Source organism: Gossypium hirsutum, chromosome D06 (genome assembly GCF_007990345.1).
Source record: "Gossypium hirsutum isolate 1008001.06 chromosome D06, Gossypium_hirsutum_v2.1, whole genome shotgun sequence".
Lineage (NCBI taxonomy): Eukaryota > Viridiplantae > Streptophyta > Magnoliopsida > Malvales > Malvaceae > Gossypium > Gossypium hirsutum.
The window spans coordinates 1,553,108-1,572,557 of NC_053442.1; the positions used below are offsets into that span (position 1 = coordinate 1,553,108).

The 19,450-nt window shown below is 32.2% G+C and overlaps 1 protein-coding gene across 2 annotated transcripts; it reads left to right on the top strand.

Moving 5' to 3' along the window:
- The first annotated feature begins 11,523 nt into the window (after nt 1–11,523).
- LOC107935604 (uncharacterized) lies at nt 11,524–19,042 on the top strand. Of its 2 annotated transcripts, none has more exons than XM_016868229.2 (16): nt 11,524–11,815; nt 12,340–12,762; nt 12,874–13,099; nt 13,206–13,445; nt 13,563–13,678; nt 13,923–14,021; nt 14,129–14,216; nt 14,343–14,572; nt 14,714–14,898; nt 15,068–15,267; nt 15,922–16,254; nt 16,343–16,444; nt 16,620–16,917; nt 17,041–17,189; nt 17,634–17,918; nt 18,621–19,042. In XM_016868229.2, exons 2-16 carry the CDS (start codon nt 12,470–12,472, stop codon nt 18,828–18,830), a joined length of 3,054 nt encoding a protein of 1,017 aa, XP_016723718.1. In that variant the 5' UTR covers nt 11,524–11,815; nt 12,340–12,469; the 3' UTR covers nt 18,831–19,042. The 2 variants fall into 2 exon arrangements, with proteins under 2 accessions (XP_016723718.1, XP_016723719.1); XM_016868230.2 differs by having other exon boundaries at nt 12,369–12,762.
- The last annotated feature ends 408 nt before the right edge of the window (nt 19,043–19,450 follow it).

The window sequence follows — 19,450 nt, forward strand, 5'->3', positions numbered from 1 at the left end:
CACTTTTTCCAAAAATATAATGGGTATAAATAATAATTGTACAAAAAAATGAAGTATCAATAAAGACTGAAATTGAAATCTTAAAAATTTAAGGTCTCGGTCTAAACCCTGAACTTAGTAATATTTAAATTGACATAAAAATATAAATAAAAACCAAATTTACTTTTATTAACTAATAAATTAGATGCATTTTTTTGGTATACTTAATACATTACAAGCCTAGTTATCAACTATAACATAAAAATTCGTCGTATTCAAATAATCTAATTATTAAATACGAGTACATATGACACATCACATTATCATACATCTTCGACATATATATAATAAAAGGTTTATATTTAATACCGACAATCTATGCATCAACTATAAATTTATATGATAAGCGATAGGCCTAGTTATGATCATCGCTGTTTGGTCCAGTAGAATGACCGGCGCCGGGGCTATGACCGGGAGTTGTCGGCCGGAAATCATCGGTATCATACTCCGTACCAACATTGTCTGCAACAAATGCTTCATAATGATCAGCTTTCAAAACCCTTTCCTCACTAAATGAAACTCCATAAGCAAACAACAACACAAAGAGAAGGGCACCAACAAAAAGGATATCGTTTTTAGCCATGGAAACTAAAATATTCAATCACTGTAAAAACCTAACAATGGAATATAGAAAAATAAATAAAAGAAGTTGAGATATGGCCTTAATGCTTTGGGAAATGGGTATTTATAGAACTAGCAGAAGCTACCATTGTTTAGCTTGGTTGATTATAATGGATGTCCCCTATTGGATTCCATTACGACAGGACATGTTTCAGTATAGTCCAATGTTGTGTTGAAAAAATCTTGAAGTGTGCTGTTTTTTTGCCATGCATTGTTTCTTTATATTTGAAAACATCGTCTATGTATGGTGGAGGTGGTAACTTCACGCATTTGCTAAGATGAATGAGACTCCCTTTTTTTTTTTGGTATAAAAGCAACATGTAGACTTTTTGTTGGGTTCAATTTTGCTTCATTGAATATCTACCTTCAAAAGTTCTTGGAATGTACACCCCGTTCATGCATTATATATCACGTGGTAGCTAGATATATACTTTGATTATTCCGAATCCGAGCTCGATCCAACTTGATTTTATCGTACAAAGGAAATTTTGATTTTAGGGGAGTAAGATAAGAATATAAATTGTTGAGGTAAATTTATAAATTTCATACAAAAGATTAAATTGGATTACAAAACAATATTAGGGGGTGAAATTGCAATAAAGCCACTTTATCCAGGGTTTTTCCCTTTTTGGATATGCTGCTCACAAACTCAATAATCTGAATTAGTCCAACTCTAACTTGAAAATAACTTGACTCGAAATTGATCTAAACGACATGAACACAATAAAAAACCCGACTAGCAAGCTTGACTTGTCTTAACTAAACTGACATGAGCCCGAAATAAAATAATCCAAGCCATGATTATCTTTTATTTTTCCGTCAATAAAAATTTAGGGAAGAAAAGGCTACCCTAATCTAGGGTTGGAGCATGACATCGATCTCATAAAGAGCTAAAAGCGATACATATTAATTACCCATCAAATGAGATTGTTGGTAAAACTCAAATTATGAACCACCTGTATTTGAGGGTTAAGGCCTCCAAATTATGCTATTATTAGGGGTAAAGCCAAAAAATTATTTTTAAGGGTCAGAGTGTAATTTTACCATTATATTAAAATATAATTTCGTAAATTTTAAGGGACTAAATGACAAATCTATTATTTTTGGGAAGACCAAGGCCACTCCCTACCCCCCTTTTGTGCTTGCCCCAGGCTATAACCCCTGTAAAATTTGGAAATTTATAAGTCAATACATGATAAAATTATATTTTAGCCCTCTTAAAATGATAAAATTACGATTTAATCTTTCTTAATATTGTAAAATTATAAGTTTGCAATGAAAAGAAATTACTTTTTAACTCTCATAAAATTTAATAATTTAATTTCAATCCTCCAAAAATCCCATATTCACCATTCTTGTTTCATTTCTATTAAGAATTACACATATGCATTCGATTCATTAACCCAAATCAAGAAGAGAAAAAATGAACATTAACTTGGCTCATCAAAAGATTCCCTAGCATAAATACAGCAAAGGGAAACATATCAAAAACAAGTATCAAAAATGGCACCAACCTGTTTGCCTTTTGTTCCCAAAGAACATAAAGTGGAAAACCAAGTTGTCTTCCAATGTTCCTTGTGCCCCTCAAAAATCTTTCCAAACTCGAATAAAATGAATTCTCTACCATTCTTAAAATTTCAAAAAGAATCATCACATACCTTGTTTGACTTGGGAGGATACCAAGCTCAACATTTGATGGTTGAAATACCATGTGGTATTTTAATTTTTTTCTACTGCTATATAATTTTCATTTTCGTCCTTGTTGTTTGTTACTATTTTAATGTTATTAACCTTAGTTGCGTGACAAGCTAGTGTAGCCTATATTTGTGCAATATGTGTCAATTGGCATGATAAGAATCTAAGGAGGATTTTGCGTGGTTGGTACGGCTGCTTGGAGAATTTTTTTTTTTTAGATTATGACTTGAGTTTGAATTTTTTTTGTTCAAGTCAATAGGAATTCAGATCATTTCAAGTTTTGATCGACTTAGGTTCATACTATTTCGGGTTATTGTTTGGGTTATTCAAGCTTGGATTATTCTGGATTTGGGTTGTGTTACTTTTGGGTTGAGTTAAGTTAATATGATTAATCAGACTAATTTGGGTTTTTTTTTTGTCATTTTGATTCAATTTAATTTTAGACTTGGGGTTGAAGTTTTTTTATTTAGGTCAATAAGATTTTGAATATTTCAAGTTATGATCGGTTCATGTTTAGATCATTTCAAATTATTTATTCAGGTTATTTAAATTTAGATCATTTTGAATTTTAGTTAATTTTTCAGATCAATTTAAGCTGTGTTAAATAAATTTAAATTGTTGACGTTTTATAATCAAATTGATTAGAATGAATTCGGAGGATTTTGAGAGAGAAAGATTGAGTGGAATTCTCTTATGAGTATCTCATCAAAGTACAAGGTTGATGCCTATCTTAGGAAAGATACCATCAGTGCAGATAAAATAAAATCTATATAAAATAAAAACTTAAAATACTTATTTTAAAATTATAATTATCAAATTAAGTAGAGGAACGAAAAGCATAAGTAAAATTAATCAACAAGAAAAAACTAGAATTTTCATTGTAGTCAATAGAGTATAGAAGCAAAGTATGTAGCCAAGCTAGAGCATCAAAAACCAAATTTACATCTAAAATTCAAAGGACTATAGTGCGTAAAAGCATTTCGAAGTCCCTTGTATTAGGGGTATTACTTGAAAAATGGATAAATTAATCTTTGTATGTTAAATCAAAGAGCAAACAAGTTCTTTCTGTAAAAAATTGGCGTGGTTAACAGAATAACCAAACAGTTACACATGACATGCAACATGCATCATTTTGACATATAGAGATCAGTTTTTAATAGTAGAATTGAATAGAATTTTTAACAAAATAACTAATTTACTATTTGATCGAATATATCAGAATTAGTTTGTCCATTTTTTAAGTTAAAGAAGTAAAATACAATCCAACTTTTCAATGATACTTTTATAGACTATATTGTATAAAAGTGCCCCAAAATGCAATTATTTTACAAAGCATTTGCGAGTAGCGATAGGAGACCACAATGCAATTTCAAAGCTTTTACCATTAAAAGTAAAAGACGTGCATGAACCATTGTGCTCCCATAGAAATCCAAATGGACCCATAATGAAGGATATTGAAGTCAATTGAAGCTAATGATGTTTGTATAGTGTGCTATGAGCTTTCCACTATAAGGGAATGGGGGAGAGGTACTGGCCGGTGTCTAAAGCATGGCTAAAGCATGGTTGGTTCCTCGAGTTGAGGAAGTTGTTATTTTCCCAATAAGCTAGGTTTTGATAATGGAGAAATGGGTTCCCATTACTTCATTGCATTTTGAAAATTCGATTCAATTAATTTGAATTTGATCGATAAAAGTATCATAGAGGTCTTTGTATTAGGGGTTAGATTGTATTTTGTCTCTTTTATTTAAAAAATTGATAAATTAGTCCATGTACATTAAATTGAAGAGCAAAGTGGTCTTTATTCATTTCAATTTTTAAAAATTGGTCCTTGTACGCCAGTATAAGGTATATGTGACATGAATAACTATCTGGTTGTTTTATCAGTCGCACCATTTTTTAACAATAAAAATGGATAATTTTTTTTAACAAAAATAAGTAGTTTGCTATATGATCTAAAGTATTGGGACTAGTTTACTCATTTTTTGAATAGAGGGGACAAAATGCAATTTGACTCTTAGTATAAAGGCTTTCATGATACTTTTACAAAATTTGACTTGAGCCCATTGACAATAAAATTTTGATAACTTGAACCTATTCATTTTAAATTCAAATTTGATTCAAAACTTTAATAGCTCAAATTTGAAGTTACTCAAAAAAGTAACCTTAAAATGACTTAACCCTGAGATGACTTGACTCAAAAAATTTGACAAGCAAAGCTGAATGACTTAACTCGAAATAGAGATGATAGTGAATTTGATATATAGACTTGTAAATGAACCGAGTTTGAACTAACGAAACCTTTGGTTCATGCGCGTTCATTTATTTTTTAAGCTTGTCATGTTTGATTCGTGATCGTTAAGAATTTCAAATTATGTATGTTTGATATATGTTTTTGTTCGCTTGTTTCAAATTATGTATGTTGATGTCTGTTTATTTAAGTTAAACGAATATGTTCGTGAACATTAAATGAACATGTACATAAACATATAATTAAACATGTTTATAAACAATATTCATGAATGATAAACAGACAGTAAATGAGCATATATATTATTTTCTAGATGTAAAATAATCAAATACAAGTATTAATAATTATATTATAAATAAAATAAACACATAAACACTAATAATTGTATTAATATATAATGAATAAATAATTAACGAGTTTTTCATGAACATAAATTAACTTAATAAACTTTGTTCATATTCAGTTCATTTAATAAACGAGTCTTAAAAACTTGTTCGTATTCATTTATTTAGCTTGATAAAATGAACATAAACGAACAAAAATCAAGTTGTTCATCAAATGTTCTATTCATTTACAACCCTACGAATATATGTCATTATTGTAAAATTCGAATCCACAATCTGCTTAAACATCCAAATCCATTTATTATTTGCATTAAATCCAACCTTCACTATCCAAGTCAGAATTGATTAAATTTTCATCAAATATTCAAACTCGCTAAATATCAGCATTTAATAAAATATTTTTTAAACAATCATTTAAAAAAGTAAATATGATAATTTATATGGATATCTGAATCCAAATTCATTATCCGCAATATTTGAATTCACAAAATTAAATCAGATTTGGGTAATGGATAACTAAAGGTTAATATTCATATCTACTTTGAATTTATTACAAATAGAAATTAAAATATTCGAATCTGTATATTATACAAATTTATAATTTAAAATTCGCCAAAAAAACAAATCAAATATCCACAAATATTTAAATCTGCATTATTCATTTTCATCTCTAACCTAACTTAAACTCAAAACAATTTAAATTAAAATGGTTCGAATCTGAAACTCAACTCGAAGTCAAATTAATCCAAATCCAAAATCAATCAGATTCGCTGAATTATTGGGTCTAGTTGTGACTACTAAGTGATGAACATGGGATGGAGAATTGAGCTTTTTTTCTCTTTAACCAGCCGTCAAATCCTAGCCATTGAACATGTTTTCATAATCTTGGTAAGTCAAAGGAATCTATGAATCTATGAATTGGAGTTGATGGATATGGTGTACTTGGAAAAGGGGTTTATAGGAAAATTTAGTGGAGAAGATCATCATGGAAAATGAATGTGGGTTTGAAATTAATTGGGAAAACAGTGAAGCAAGAATTTTTTTTAAAATTTTTTTTTACTATTATAAATACAATTTATTCACATAAACATTTAACAGATGATTAGGGACTTCCATGAAAAAATAATAATTCTAAAGGCCCACTTGATTGCAATTTATAATTCAAAGGGTTTATTTGATGTGATTTTCAATCATATAGACTTAAGGAAAAGCACACTTAATTCACGTCTTCTTCATTAATGCAATAGCAACAATGCCAAAAAAATTAAAGCTTGATCCACATATATTTTCTTTATACCTGTAACCTTATCTCGACATTTGAATTAGAATAAATACACACTTACGTGCGGTCAAACCCATGCCCACCTCGCTATTGCAATAGCAATGGTGCCAACAGAGCTAAATCTCAATTGGCTTCAACCTTTAAATCAGAGAAAAAACACACTTACATGCGCTCAAATCCCAATCAGCCTCAACCCTTAAATCGGAGGGAAAAAAACACTTAAGTACGCTGAACTTGTATAGCAATAGTACCAACAAAGCTAAAGCTTGATAAGGGCATTTTTAAAAGATATTTTTCATGTCCATTTTACAATCCATGTTTGAGATTCGTGGCTGCCTCTACCATTAATGTTATCTTTAATGTTCAAAACAACTATTTCTCCTTAAAAGTGAAATATACCTTACCATTTCACTTAACATTTGTTAATAGCGACATATACTTTAGTATTTAAATATCAAATTTATATATGATAATGGATGTAAAACCACATGGGTTCCTTGCAACCGGTTCATGGGCCTGCTTTGTTTAAAGCAGAGCTCATTAGCTTTGGCCCAAAAAAAGTAGACCATTAGGCTCATATGGAGGACCAATGGACCCGTATTGCGTATGCTTATCTTAAACGAGTTAGCCTTTTTTTTGGTTAAATATAATGTCGGGTACTATACTTTTGACAAATTTTAAAATTTAATCCTCAAAAAGCTAAAAGTTAAGTCTTCTAACTTTTTCGCTTTAAAAACCTCAGTCCAACATGTAACATCATTAGTATTTTTCATCAAAATTTGTCAATTTGGCATATTGATTAGGTTACATTTATGATTGAAGAAAAATAAATATATTAAGTTAACAAAAAATACTAATAATGTTAATGATTGAACTAAGATTTTTAAATTAAAAAAGTACGAGGATTTAATTATTAACTTTTAAATTATAGAGACTACTTCTATAAAAGTAGAATGATTAACAACGGAGGATAATGCATAGCCACCCACTGTGGATGCGGTTGCGGCGGCGGTTGTTGTTATTGAGGCCGTTGATTCTGTTCCGTTTGTGAATCCGAACCACCGTTTTGCTGCATCCTTATCTCTTTCTTATTGCTATTAATTAAAAAAATACAAATAGATAATTAAATTTTCAAAAAAGACTTTGAATGTTTATTAAAGATTGAATTTGAATCTAATTTCTTTTTCTTTTTTCTTTTATTTTTTTGAAATAAATTTCCTGTTCTTTTTTTTTTAAAGCTAAATCTGAGTATTTTCAGGGGGAAAAAAAGGTACGGCTAGGGTCTAATTTCTAAAGCACTTAAAACTATAAGCAGAGGACTTAAACGAAGGGTGACGGGGAACATGAAACGTGGAGATTACTTGATCGTTAGATGAGTGAAGATATAGTTTAATATTAACCGTTGGATTTTGACATGTTGTAGTGGTGACATGCACGTGATACTGTTTACGTGGGTCTCTATCTCCTACCCTGAATCCGCCGCCAGCTGCATTCTTTTAACCTTTTTCATTTAGGTATAATTGTGTTTCAGTCCGTGAACTATTTAAAATTTGAAATTTAGTCTTCATTTTTATTTTTAATAATTTAATCCCTCTATTTGTTTGGTTTGGATTTAAAGTTAAATTCCTAAAATTAAATTTATGTTAATCTAATTATAGATATATTTGTGACTACCGCATGAGCAATTGGATCTAATATTTTAAAGAAAAATAAATAATCCTTCTAATTATTTATGATATTGGTTGTTTTTTAGCACGTCAGACATTATTTTCACAATCGAACTGATTGGTCAAATCGAAAATTGATCCATTATATAAGAAATCAGTCAATTGAATTGAGAATTGGTTAGACTATCGATCCGGAATGAGGAGTAGGATCCATTTAACTCGTGAACTGGTTAAATTAGGCAATCAATCCAGTTGAATTGGGTTTCTATTTTTAATATTTTAAATAATTTATTTAATTGAACCTGATAAATCGATTGAGCCGGTCGAGCCAAGAATCAGAGGTCTAACCAATCCAACTACTGATCTAATTCTGAAAACCTTGACGTGAGTTCCATTCAATGTGATACATACACATATTAAAATTTTTATTCATATTTTTTATTCTCCAACCTAAAATCCAAAATATCATTTTAACACCCAAGCTGACTATAAAGTTCGACTAAAGGATTTAATTGATATAATACCGGTACTTTGAAAAATTAATCAAAGTATTTGGAAGTTTTCGAACTAATTTAAAATCTTAATCATAATTTAGGGATTTTAAGTGAAATTAACCCCTTGAGTTGTGCAAGTTGACAATTCTTTTCCGGCTCGAATACAACTTGGCCTGTTATTAGAACATGTTCTGTTTTAGGACATCAATCAAAATCCTGAACTTAGTAATATTTAAATTGACATAAAAATATAAATAAAACTAAATTTACTTTTATTAATTATAACATAAAAATTCATTGTATTCAAATAAACTAATTCAAATAAATTAAGGGTGAGTTTGGATGGGCGGTGCGTTTACTTGCGGTTAGTGTAAAAACAATAGTGGCTGTGAGATTAGATACTGTAGCGATACTGTAATGTGAGACAAAAAGTAAGCTAAACGCACCGCACCGCACCGCACCCAATCGCCCATCCAAATCCACCTAAGTATTAAAGAAGAGTACACATAACACATCATATTATTGTACATCGCTGACATATATATAATAAAAGGTTTATATTTAATACCGACAATCTATGCATCAACTATAAATTTATATGATAAGGGATAGACCTTGTTATGATCATCTCTGTTTGGTCCAGTAGAATGACCTGCGCCGGGGCTATGACCGGGAGTTTTGGGCCGGAAATCATCAGTACCATACTCCGTACCAACTTGTCTGCAACAAATGCTTCATAATGATCAGCTTTCAAAACCCTTTCCTCACTAAATGAAACTCCATAAGCAAACAACAACACAAAGAGAAGGGCACCAACAAAAAGGATATCGTTTTTAGCCATGGAAACTAAAATATTCAGTAACTGTAAAAACCTAACAATGGAATACAGAAAAATAAATAAAAGAAGTTGAGATATGGCCTTAATGCTTTGGGAAATATGGGTATTTATAGAAGAAGCTACCATTGTGGAGCTTGGTTGATTATAATGGAAGTCCCCTATTGAATTCCATTATGACAGGACATGTTTCAGTATATTCCAATGTTGTGTTTAAAAAATCTTGAAGTGTGCTGTTTTTTTGCCATGCAACTATCTGTTCCCCACTGTTTCTTTATATTTAAAAACATCGTATATGTATGGTGGCGTTGGTAACTTCACGCTTTTGCTAAGATGAATGAGACTTTTTTTTTTTTGGTATAAAAGCAACATGTAGACCTTTTTTTTGGGTTCAATTTTGCTTCATTGAATCTCTACCTTTAAAAGTTCTTGGAATGTACACCGTCCATGCATTAAGTATCACGTGGTAGCTAGATATAGACTTTGATTATTCCGAATCCGAGCTCGATCCAATTTGATTTTATCGTACAAAGGAAATTTTGATTTTAGGGGAGTAAGATAAGAATATAAATTGTTGGGGTAAACTTATAAATTTCATACTAAAAAGATTAAATTGGACTACAAAACAATACTAAGAGGTGAAATTGTAATAAAGCCACTTTATCCTGGGTTTTCCCCTCCTTGGATATGCTCTTCACAAATTCAACAATCTGAATTAGTCCAACTCTAACTTGAAAATAACTTGACTCGAAATTGATCTAAACATAAAATGACATAAACATAAAAAAAAAACCGACTAGCAAGCTTGACTTGCCTTAACTAAACTGAAATGGGCCAAAAATAAAATAATCCAAGCCACGGTTGTCTTTCTTTTTTCTGTCAATAAAAATTTAGGGAAGAAAAGGCTAATCTAATCTAGGGTTGGAGCATGACATCGATCTCACAAAGAGTTTGATAGGGGCATTTAAAAAAAAATATTTTTCATGTTCATTTTACGATCCATATTTGAGATTTGTGGCTGCCTTTACCATTAATGTTATCTTTAATGTTCAAAACAACGTTTTCTCCTTAAAATTAAAATATACCTTACCATTTCACTTAACAATAGTTGATAACGTTATCGACATATACTTTAATATTTAAATATCAATGATAATGGATGTAAACCACATGGGCTCCTTGCAACCGGTTCATGGGCCTGCTTTGTTCAAAGCAGAACTCATTAGCTTTGGCCCAAAAAGAGTAGACCATTAGTCTCATATGGAGAACCAATGGACCCATCTTGTGCATGCTTATCTTCAACTAGTTAGCCTTTTTTTTTGGTTAAATATATTGTCGGGTACTATACTTTGACAAATTTTAAGATTTAATCCTTATATTTAAAAAGCTAAAAGTTAAGTCTCCTAACTTTTTCGCTTTAAAAACCTCAGTCCGACATGTAACATCATTAGTATTTTCTATCAAAATTTGTCATTTTGACATATTGATTAGGTTACCTTTATGATTAAAGAAAAATAAATACATTAAGTTAACAAAAAATACTAACAATGTTAATGATTGAACTAGGATTTTTAAATTGAAAAAGTACGATGATTTAATTCTTAACTTTTAAATTATAGGGACTACTTCTATAAAAGTAGAATGATTAACAACGGATTTTGACCTTTTACTTTTTCCTTTCATTGTTGAATACTGGGAATTAACTCATAGTCCCTCTTCAGCCTATAAATAGAAGAATAATACACTTTAGCGCACCTGAACTTACGTCCTCTTGCATTTGCAATAATGTACATGCCAATCAAGCTAAGACTCAATCGACTATATATGAAATTTTGATTTAATTCAATTATTGTAAATTATTAACAAAATTATTGATAAAACATCGTTTTATGTTTATATATTGCATACATAAACAATTTGTATTTATTTTTTAAATGCGTATGATTAAGCCAAAATCAAAGTTTCAAGTATATATTTCAACCACAATTAGAGTAAAGTTCAAGTAATATTTTGAGATTTATATTTATAATTTATAATTTATCATATTTGGTCAATATATTGTTACTAAAATTATGTGAAAATAGTTTTAATTTTAATATAAAATATTTATTTTTACATAAGAAATAATTAAATTAATTATAAATATAATAAAAAGTCTAATTTAATACCAACATACACCACACCACAGGAATAATGTTTAAATTGGATTAAATCGATTGGTGAAATAAAAAATTACCCTAAGTATTTTTGAGGAGAATGACATTAAATCAATTAAATCGAAAATTGAAATGAAGTGATTGAATGTATCGGACGAATGAGATTACCGGTTGGAATGAGATTATCGCACCAGTAGCTCGTCTTCCACTTGTCGGATTCTCAACTCTCTTTAACCTTCAAGCAATCTGCCCCCAAATCAAACGGTTTTCAATACAATCCTCACAAATCCTGAACTTAAAAAATTAATTTTCAACATCACTCCCTCTTTAATAACAATAATTAAAAACTCTCCAACTAATTGGAGATGTGAAAGAGAATATGCCATTGCCATTATCAACTGCTTCTACATGCATCCTTTCTTTTTTCTCTTCAGGTACCCTCCCTATCTCTATTGAACTTTTTATTTTAAAATTTTCAAATGATCAAAGACCCTTTGGTTGTTTTCTGGTTTTTTTTTGTTTTTGTTTCTGATTGTTATCGAATGATTTAAATGTTTTGTAATAATGAATTATTATTATTATTTTTATTTTTAATATAATTTGAAGCGAAAACGAAAAACCCTAGTGGCATTTTTTATCGCAGAGGAACATAGGAAATAGTTAGGCAACTAGAATTTTAATTTTGGGTTTACGTTAATTAATGATTTTAAAGTAGAAGATTACAGTTTTAACTTTATAATCAATGTGGTTTTTGCGTGTTGGTTTAGTTAGCCCCTTTTTTCTTTTTATAGAACATTTTAGCTTGATGGAAATGGTTCATTTGATTTTGTTGGATCGTTAGATTGTTTATACTTTGGAAACTAAAAATTTCTTATTAAAATCTAGTAGTCTTTTCTGTTTTTGTTACATATTCTAATTTAGAAATTCACTAAATTTTATGTTTTTTTTTTCCTTCCAGTTTAAGGCTTTATACAGTATTGTTATCAGGAATCTGGAGCAGGTCATGTCCATGGTTTTCAACTTCCTTTGTGGGGGAAATGTGGGTGCAATTTGTGAGGCATTGAATTAAGCTAAATAGTTCTTGAGAAATGGGTTCTGATAAGCGTTCAGCTGGATTGTTACCCAGAATGGAGAGGGTTCGGACGATTTTAACGCATAAATACCGTTATCCGCATGAACATTCACGTCATGCAATAATTGCAGTAGTTGTGGGTTGTTTGTTCTTTATCTCATCAGATAACATGCATACTTTGATAGAAAAGTTGGATAATAATATCAAATGGTGGTCTATGTATGGCTGTTTACTTGGATTCTTTTATTTCTTTTCGTCTCCGTTTATTGGGAAGACTATCAAGCCAAGTTATTCAAATTTCAGTCGATGGTGAGTGTTCTAATCTGATGCCTTCATTAATCATGTTGCAAATTGATATTCAGTTGGATGATAATGAGCAGCCATGGCTTATTTGTGGCTTCATATAACTTAAATTCACAGGTACATAGCGTGGATTTTAGTTGCAGCCGTGTATCATCTTCCGAGTTTTCAGTCAATGGGAGTGGACATGAGGATGAATTTGTCTTTGTTTTTGTCAATATATCTCTCTTCTATTCTCTTTCTCCTTGTCTTCCACATTATATTCTTTGGTCTGTGGTATCTTGGTCTTATTTCTCGTGTGGCTGGAAGGAGGCCAGAAATTTTGACTGTTGTCCAGAATTGCGCTGTAAGTGTTGAAGATGCAAATGATGGTTTTTTTTCTTTAGACAGCAGATTTTACCTTTCGTGTGATGCTGTTGCTTATAGGTATTTTCTTCTCTTGCCCTTTGTAGGTTATTAGTATAGCCTGCTGTGTATTTTATAGTCATTGCGGCAACCGTGCAATGTTAAAGCAGAAACCTTCTGTAAGAAAAAATTCTATTTGGTTTTGGGAAAAAGGTGAGAGAAACACATGGCTTGCAAATTTTCTTCGTATGAACGAGTTGAAAGACCAAGTCTGCTCATCTTGGTTTGCTCCAGTTGGCTCTGCAAGTGATTATCCACTTTTGTCGAAGTGGGTTATTTATGGTGAGGTATGGCTCTTACTGAATACAAGATTTATATTGTCTGTATCACTCTATGGGTATTCTTATGGTGTGTTTTGTTGTTTTTAATCCTTACATATTTTTCTCTTGATATTTTATTTGCAGATAGCTTGCAGTGGTTCATGTTCCGGTCCTTCAGATGAAATTTCTCCTATATACTCACTGTGGGCTACATTTATTGGCCTTTACATTGCCAATTATGTAGTGGAAAGGTCAACAGGGTGGGTAGCAGTATATTAGCTTGTTCCAAAATGTGTGAACCATTTGTATTTGTTGCATGTTCTTGAATGAGAATTGTAATATATCTTGCATGAGATCCACTGTTTAGATTACTAGGTATTCTTGCATTGAGGTTCATTTTCATAGCAGTGGCACTGGACAGTGAACATTGAGGTACACTTTGTTTCTACATGCCTTGATCTTTACTCTTTATCTTAAATTTTTGTTGTTCTACATCAAATTCAGGTGGGCTCTTACTCACCCTTTGTCTGTTGAAGAATATGAGAAGCTGAAAAAGAATCAGATGAAACCAGATTTCTTAGATATGGTTCCTTGGTATTCAGGGTAAATATTTAATATTTCTTTGTCTTTTACCTTTTGCTTCACCATGTGGTAGGAGTGAAAAGGTTTCAATCTTTTTAACTTTAGTATGCTTATCACAAACTTTGCAGAACATCAGCTGACTTGTTCAAGACTGTTTTTGACCTCTTAGTATCAGTAACTGTGTTTGTTGGCCGGTTTGACATGCGCATGATGCAGGTGGAGTTTTAAAATTTGATAATTTATGCATTGATATATTTTCCTTTTTTGTTTTGTAAGGATAAATCTCCTGATAAATATTCCATCAACAAATGACTTTCTATCCCCCTTTATGCCTTTTGTCAGGCCTCAATGAGCAGGGTCCATGAAGGAGCTCAACAGTATGATCTTTTTTATGATCATTTGAGTGAAAGGGAGGATCTATGGTTTGATTTCATGGCTGATACTGGTGATGGTGGAAACTCGTCATATGCTGTGGCTCGGCTACTTGCTCAACCTTCCATACAGCTTACTAAAGATGATTCTCTACTTACGCTGCCACGCGGGGACCTGCTACTTATTGGAGGAGATCTTGCGTAAGTTAGTACTTTCATATTGATTGTTTATTATTCGTGAAGCTAGAACCTTTAACATAGCTGTTTGAATTTTTGGTTGATGATTTGGTCATAAAGTACTCTCATAATACTAGTTATCGCTCATAACCTGGTTGCCTGTAGGTATCCTAATCCATCAAGGTTTACGTATGAAAGGCGCCTCTTTTGTCCTTTTCAATATGCTCTCCAGCCTCCACCTTGGTACAAACCTGATCACATTGCTGTAAACAAGCCCGAATTACCTGAAGAGGTTTCTGAACTCAAGGAATACAATGGACCCCAGTGTTTTATCATTCCTGGAAATCATGGTAGGTCGTACTTTTTAACGCAAAATTTATCTTCAGTGATCTATTTTTCTCATGTAAGAAAAATTCAAAGAATTTGTTTTCATGTATTTGTTAATAAAAAAGTTCACTATTATTATTGCTATCTAAAGATTCAACTTAGTGCAATGGAATTATACTTCTGACTTTACAGATTGGTTCGATGGACTTAATACTTTTATGAGGTATATATGCCACAAGAGCTGGTTGGGTGGCTGGTTTATGCCACAAAAGAAGAGTTACTTTGCTTTGCAGCTCCCAAAAAGATGGTGGGTATTTGGTCTCGATTTATCACTCCATGCCGACATTGATGTATACCAGTTCCAGTTCTTTTCTGAATTAGTAAAGACCAAGGTATCGTTACTTCTAAGATCTATCCCTTTCTGTTATGTTTGCTACGAGAAAATACACTGTAGAAGTACTATGGAAGCCCTTGTAGTAGAAGTTAGATTGCATTTTGCCCCCTATACTCAAAAACTGGGCAAATTAGTCCCTTTACATTAGATCAAAGAGCAAATTGGTCCTTTCAGTTAAATATTTCATCCATCTTTACTATTAAAAACTGGCGTGGTTGATAGAAAAATCACAGTGCCACGTGTATCTTATGTTGACGTATAAGAATCATTTTTTAACGACAAAAATTGTCAAGACTTGTTAACAGAAAGATCAGTTTGCTCTTTGATTTAATGTATAAGGTCTAATTTGCCCATTTTTTTAGTAAAGTGAGTAAAATGCAATCCAACTCCTAGTAAAAGGGCTTCCATGGTACTTTTACTTAAAGTACACGTAAGTGAAGGAGGGAGTGTATTTTAACCTAATGGAAGACTCATCTATCTTTTATGGTTTCATAGTAATGTCATGCATTAATGCATTCCAAAGATTTCACATTGCTATAACTCTAGTTTTCTTTCCGAGTCCTGTATGATGCATTTTGATTTTGATGCCTAAGGCATAAGGCATACTGCGATTCATGTGTTATGCTGGTTGAACCCTACATTTTCCTTTCAGGTTGGTGAAAATGATTCTGTGATCATTATGACCCATGAACCACACTGGCTTCTTGATTGGTACTGGAATAATGTTTCGGGCGAGAATGTCTCACACCTGATATGTGATTACTTAAAAGGAAGGTGTAAACTTCGAATTGCTGGTGACCTGCATCATTATATGCGTCATTCATGTGTTCCTTCAGAAGGTCCAGTTCATGTGCAGCATCTTCTTGTAAATGGGTGCGGAGGTGCATTTTTACACCCCACTCACGTGTTTAGTAATTTTAGCCAATTTTATGGGAAAACATACGAGTGCAAAGCTGCTTATCCTTCTTTTGATGATTCAAGCAGGGTACTTTTCCATTTCTTTTCTATTTCTTTGAATCCATTTGTCTTGTTCCCTAAGTTCTCACTCAAATTGGGACTGTAACTTGATGCAGATTGCATTGGGAAATATCTTGAAGTTCCGTAAGATGAACTGGCAGTTTGATTTCATTGGTGGTATTATATACTTCATATTGGTTTTTTCTATATTTCCACAGGTATATTTCTTTTAAATCCTTTGAAGTTCGTTTTGTTTGACTCGGTTTTTCTAACTTTAACTCTCATTGAACCTAAAATGACCTGATTATTGGCTGTGATCCCCTTCTCTCTCTTAGAAAGTTTCATGTAATACTGTAATGTTCTACCGACTAATCTGTTTCCCTCTTTTTCTAGTGTCAGCTCGATCACATATTGCAAGATGATTCATTTTCTGGTCATCTTAGGAGTTTCTTTGGCACGGTGTGGAATTCTTTTGTATACATGCTGGAACATTCTTTTGTATCGTTGGCTGGTGTGGTGCTATTGTTGATGTTGGCATTCACATTTGTTCCTTCCAAGTTGGCTCTCAAGAAACGTGCAATAATTGGAATTCTTCATGTTTCTGCACATCTAGCTTCAGCCGTTATTCTCATGCTGCTCTTGGAACTAGGTCTGGAGACATGTATCCGGCATAAACTGCTAGCTACTTCTGGTGAGTTACATTCTAATCACCTGTTCTGCTACCGTAGGATTGTTAATACGTGATAGTTTCGTGATGACTGTATTCATGCTGACTTTTTAATTGAAGTTAATGACGATTAGTTACTGTGTTCAGGTTACCACTCTTTGTACCAATGGTACCAATCGGTGGAAACTGAACATTTTCCAGATCCTACTGGTCTTCGAGCACGTATAGAGCAATGGACATTTGGCCTTTATCCAGCATGTATCAAATATCTTATGTCTGCATTTGATGTTCCTGAGGTAAGAAACCTCTCCTTGTTTGGGAAATGTGATAACTTTCGCGATAAAAGTACCATGAGGCCCTTGTATTAAGAGTTAGATTGCATTTTGCCCCCTCTACTCAAAAAATGGGCAAAAATGGGCAAATTAGTCCCTGTCCGTTTAGATGAAAGAGCAAACTGATTCTTTTGTTAAAAAATCCATCCATTTCTATGGTTAAAAACCGGTACTTGTATATCAAAATAAGGTACATGCGGCTGTTTTGGTTATTTTGTCAACCAAACCAGTTTTTAATGATAGAAATGGATGAAATTTTTAATAGAAATGACCAATTTGCTCTTTAATCAAACTTACAAAGATTCATGTAAAGGGGTAAAATGCAATTTGACTAATAGCATGGGGCCTCCATAGTACTTTTACCAACTTCTCACTTGTCAATATTGATGGAAAAAAATTGCCTGCCAGGTTATTGCTGTCACTCGGAGCAATATTTGCAAGTACGGAATACAGTCACTTTCCCGAGGAGGTGCTATTATATATTATGCTTCTGTCTTCCTTTACTTCTGGGTTTTCTCGACCCCCGTGGTTTCATTGGTGTTTGGAAGCTACTTGTATATTTGCATTAACTGGCTTCATATACACTTTGATGAAGCATTCTCCTCTCTTAGAATTGCTAATTACAAGTCATTTACACGATTCCACATTAACTGTGATGGCGATCTCGAGGTTTTCACTCTTGCAATTGATAAGGTAAGAAGCCAATATTTATTCACTTGTTACTATCTTTTTTCTTTAGGTTTCTCGTCGACATTCGAAATTGCCTTTTTCCTTTAGCTGCATGTTAAGAACACAACTATCTGTTTTCTCTCAACGATTTTAGCAGTTCAAATGGAATTTGGTTAAAACCAAGTTAGCTGACCGAATCCAGGCAATTTGGTTAATTTGGTTTCGGTTTCTGGATTAGTTTAGGGTATTTGTTAACTGACTTTATATTGCCCAAACACAAATCCTATGTTGCTCGGACTCTTTTGTTTTCTTGAAGTACTCGTGTCTGATACATGGATATGAAGACATGATTTACAAGGATCTTTCAAATACATGGAAAAAACTTAGAAAAACTTAATCATATCTGTGCCGGATATATACTCATATCCAATACTCACACTTAAGTTGCACTAACATAGCCTAAATCCATTATAATATTCCCCAAATCCAAATATAAAATAACAAAATCCATTAATATTCCTTATTTTTCTGTTAAGGCGGTCAATAGATCGAACCTATTGAGTTAAGTCAGTTTTGTTATTGTGGTTTTTCTTTAAAGTCAGTTCGGCCATCGGTTTTTATTTCTGAAAGGTCGGTTAAGTTCGTTTGTAAGTTGAACTGATTGAACTGATTGATCACACACACTTCGAATATATACATTTGGACACTCGTCCATTTGACGTGCAGGTTCCAAGGGAATGGAAGTTAGATCCCGATTGGGACGGAGAGGCGAAACAGCCGCAACAGTGGAGCCACCGGATAAAACATCCTAGCAAGTGGAGTGCATGTGTAAGTCATCAAGATCCACTGAATACTGTGAGGATTGTTGATCGATTTATTATTAAACAAACAGATAATCAGGATTTTGCATCAAGTAATGGGTCAATTAATAGTTGATTCTTGGTGCTTTTAACATCACTTAGATTGTAGTTTCATTGCATTATGGGTTGTTAGTGGTGGTGTTTAAATGGCTATCATCATTGACATGTCACGGTTTATTTACGTTGTTCCGATTTTTTTATTTTTATATTCGTGTCAGACCCATATTCGAATGTAAGAATCGGGTTAAAGATTCTTCTGAGTACATAGAGATTCTTGAAATTTTTTTAGTTGGGCTGGAATTAAATTATAAAATTTTGAGATCAAGATATAATTTTATCTTTTATTATTTTATGATTTCATCATTTTTAATGGGATTAAATAGAAAGGATTAAAGTGTAATTTTATTATATATTAATTTAAAATTCCATTATTCAAGAAACGGCCAAATTGAATATTTTTTGGGGTGGGGGGCTAAGTCCCTTGCCTGCCTCTTAAATTCGCCTTTGGTTGAAACTGACTTAACTGGTTGTATTCAGTCGATCCGGTTTTATCAAGTTGGTAAAGTCAGTTTTAAGATCAGTTATAGTAGGTTTTAATACACTTCTAATAAATAAATATTATTTTTAAAATTTTTAAATATAATCTATAATTCATAAGTTAACTTTCTGTTTTTCTCGAAAACATCGTTCATATCT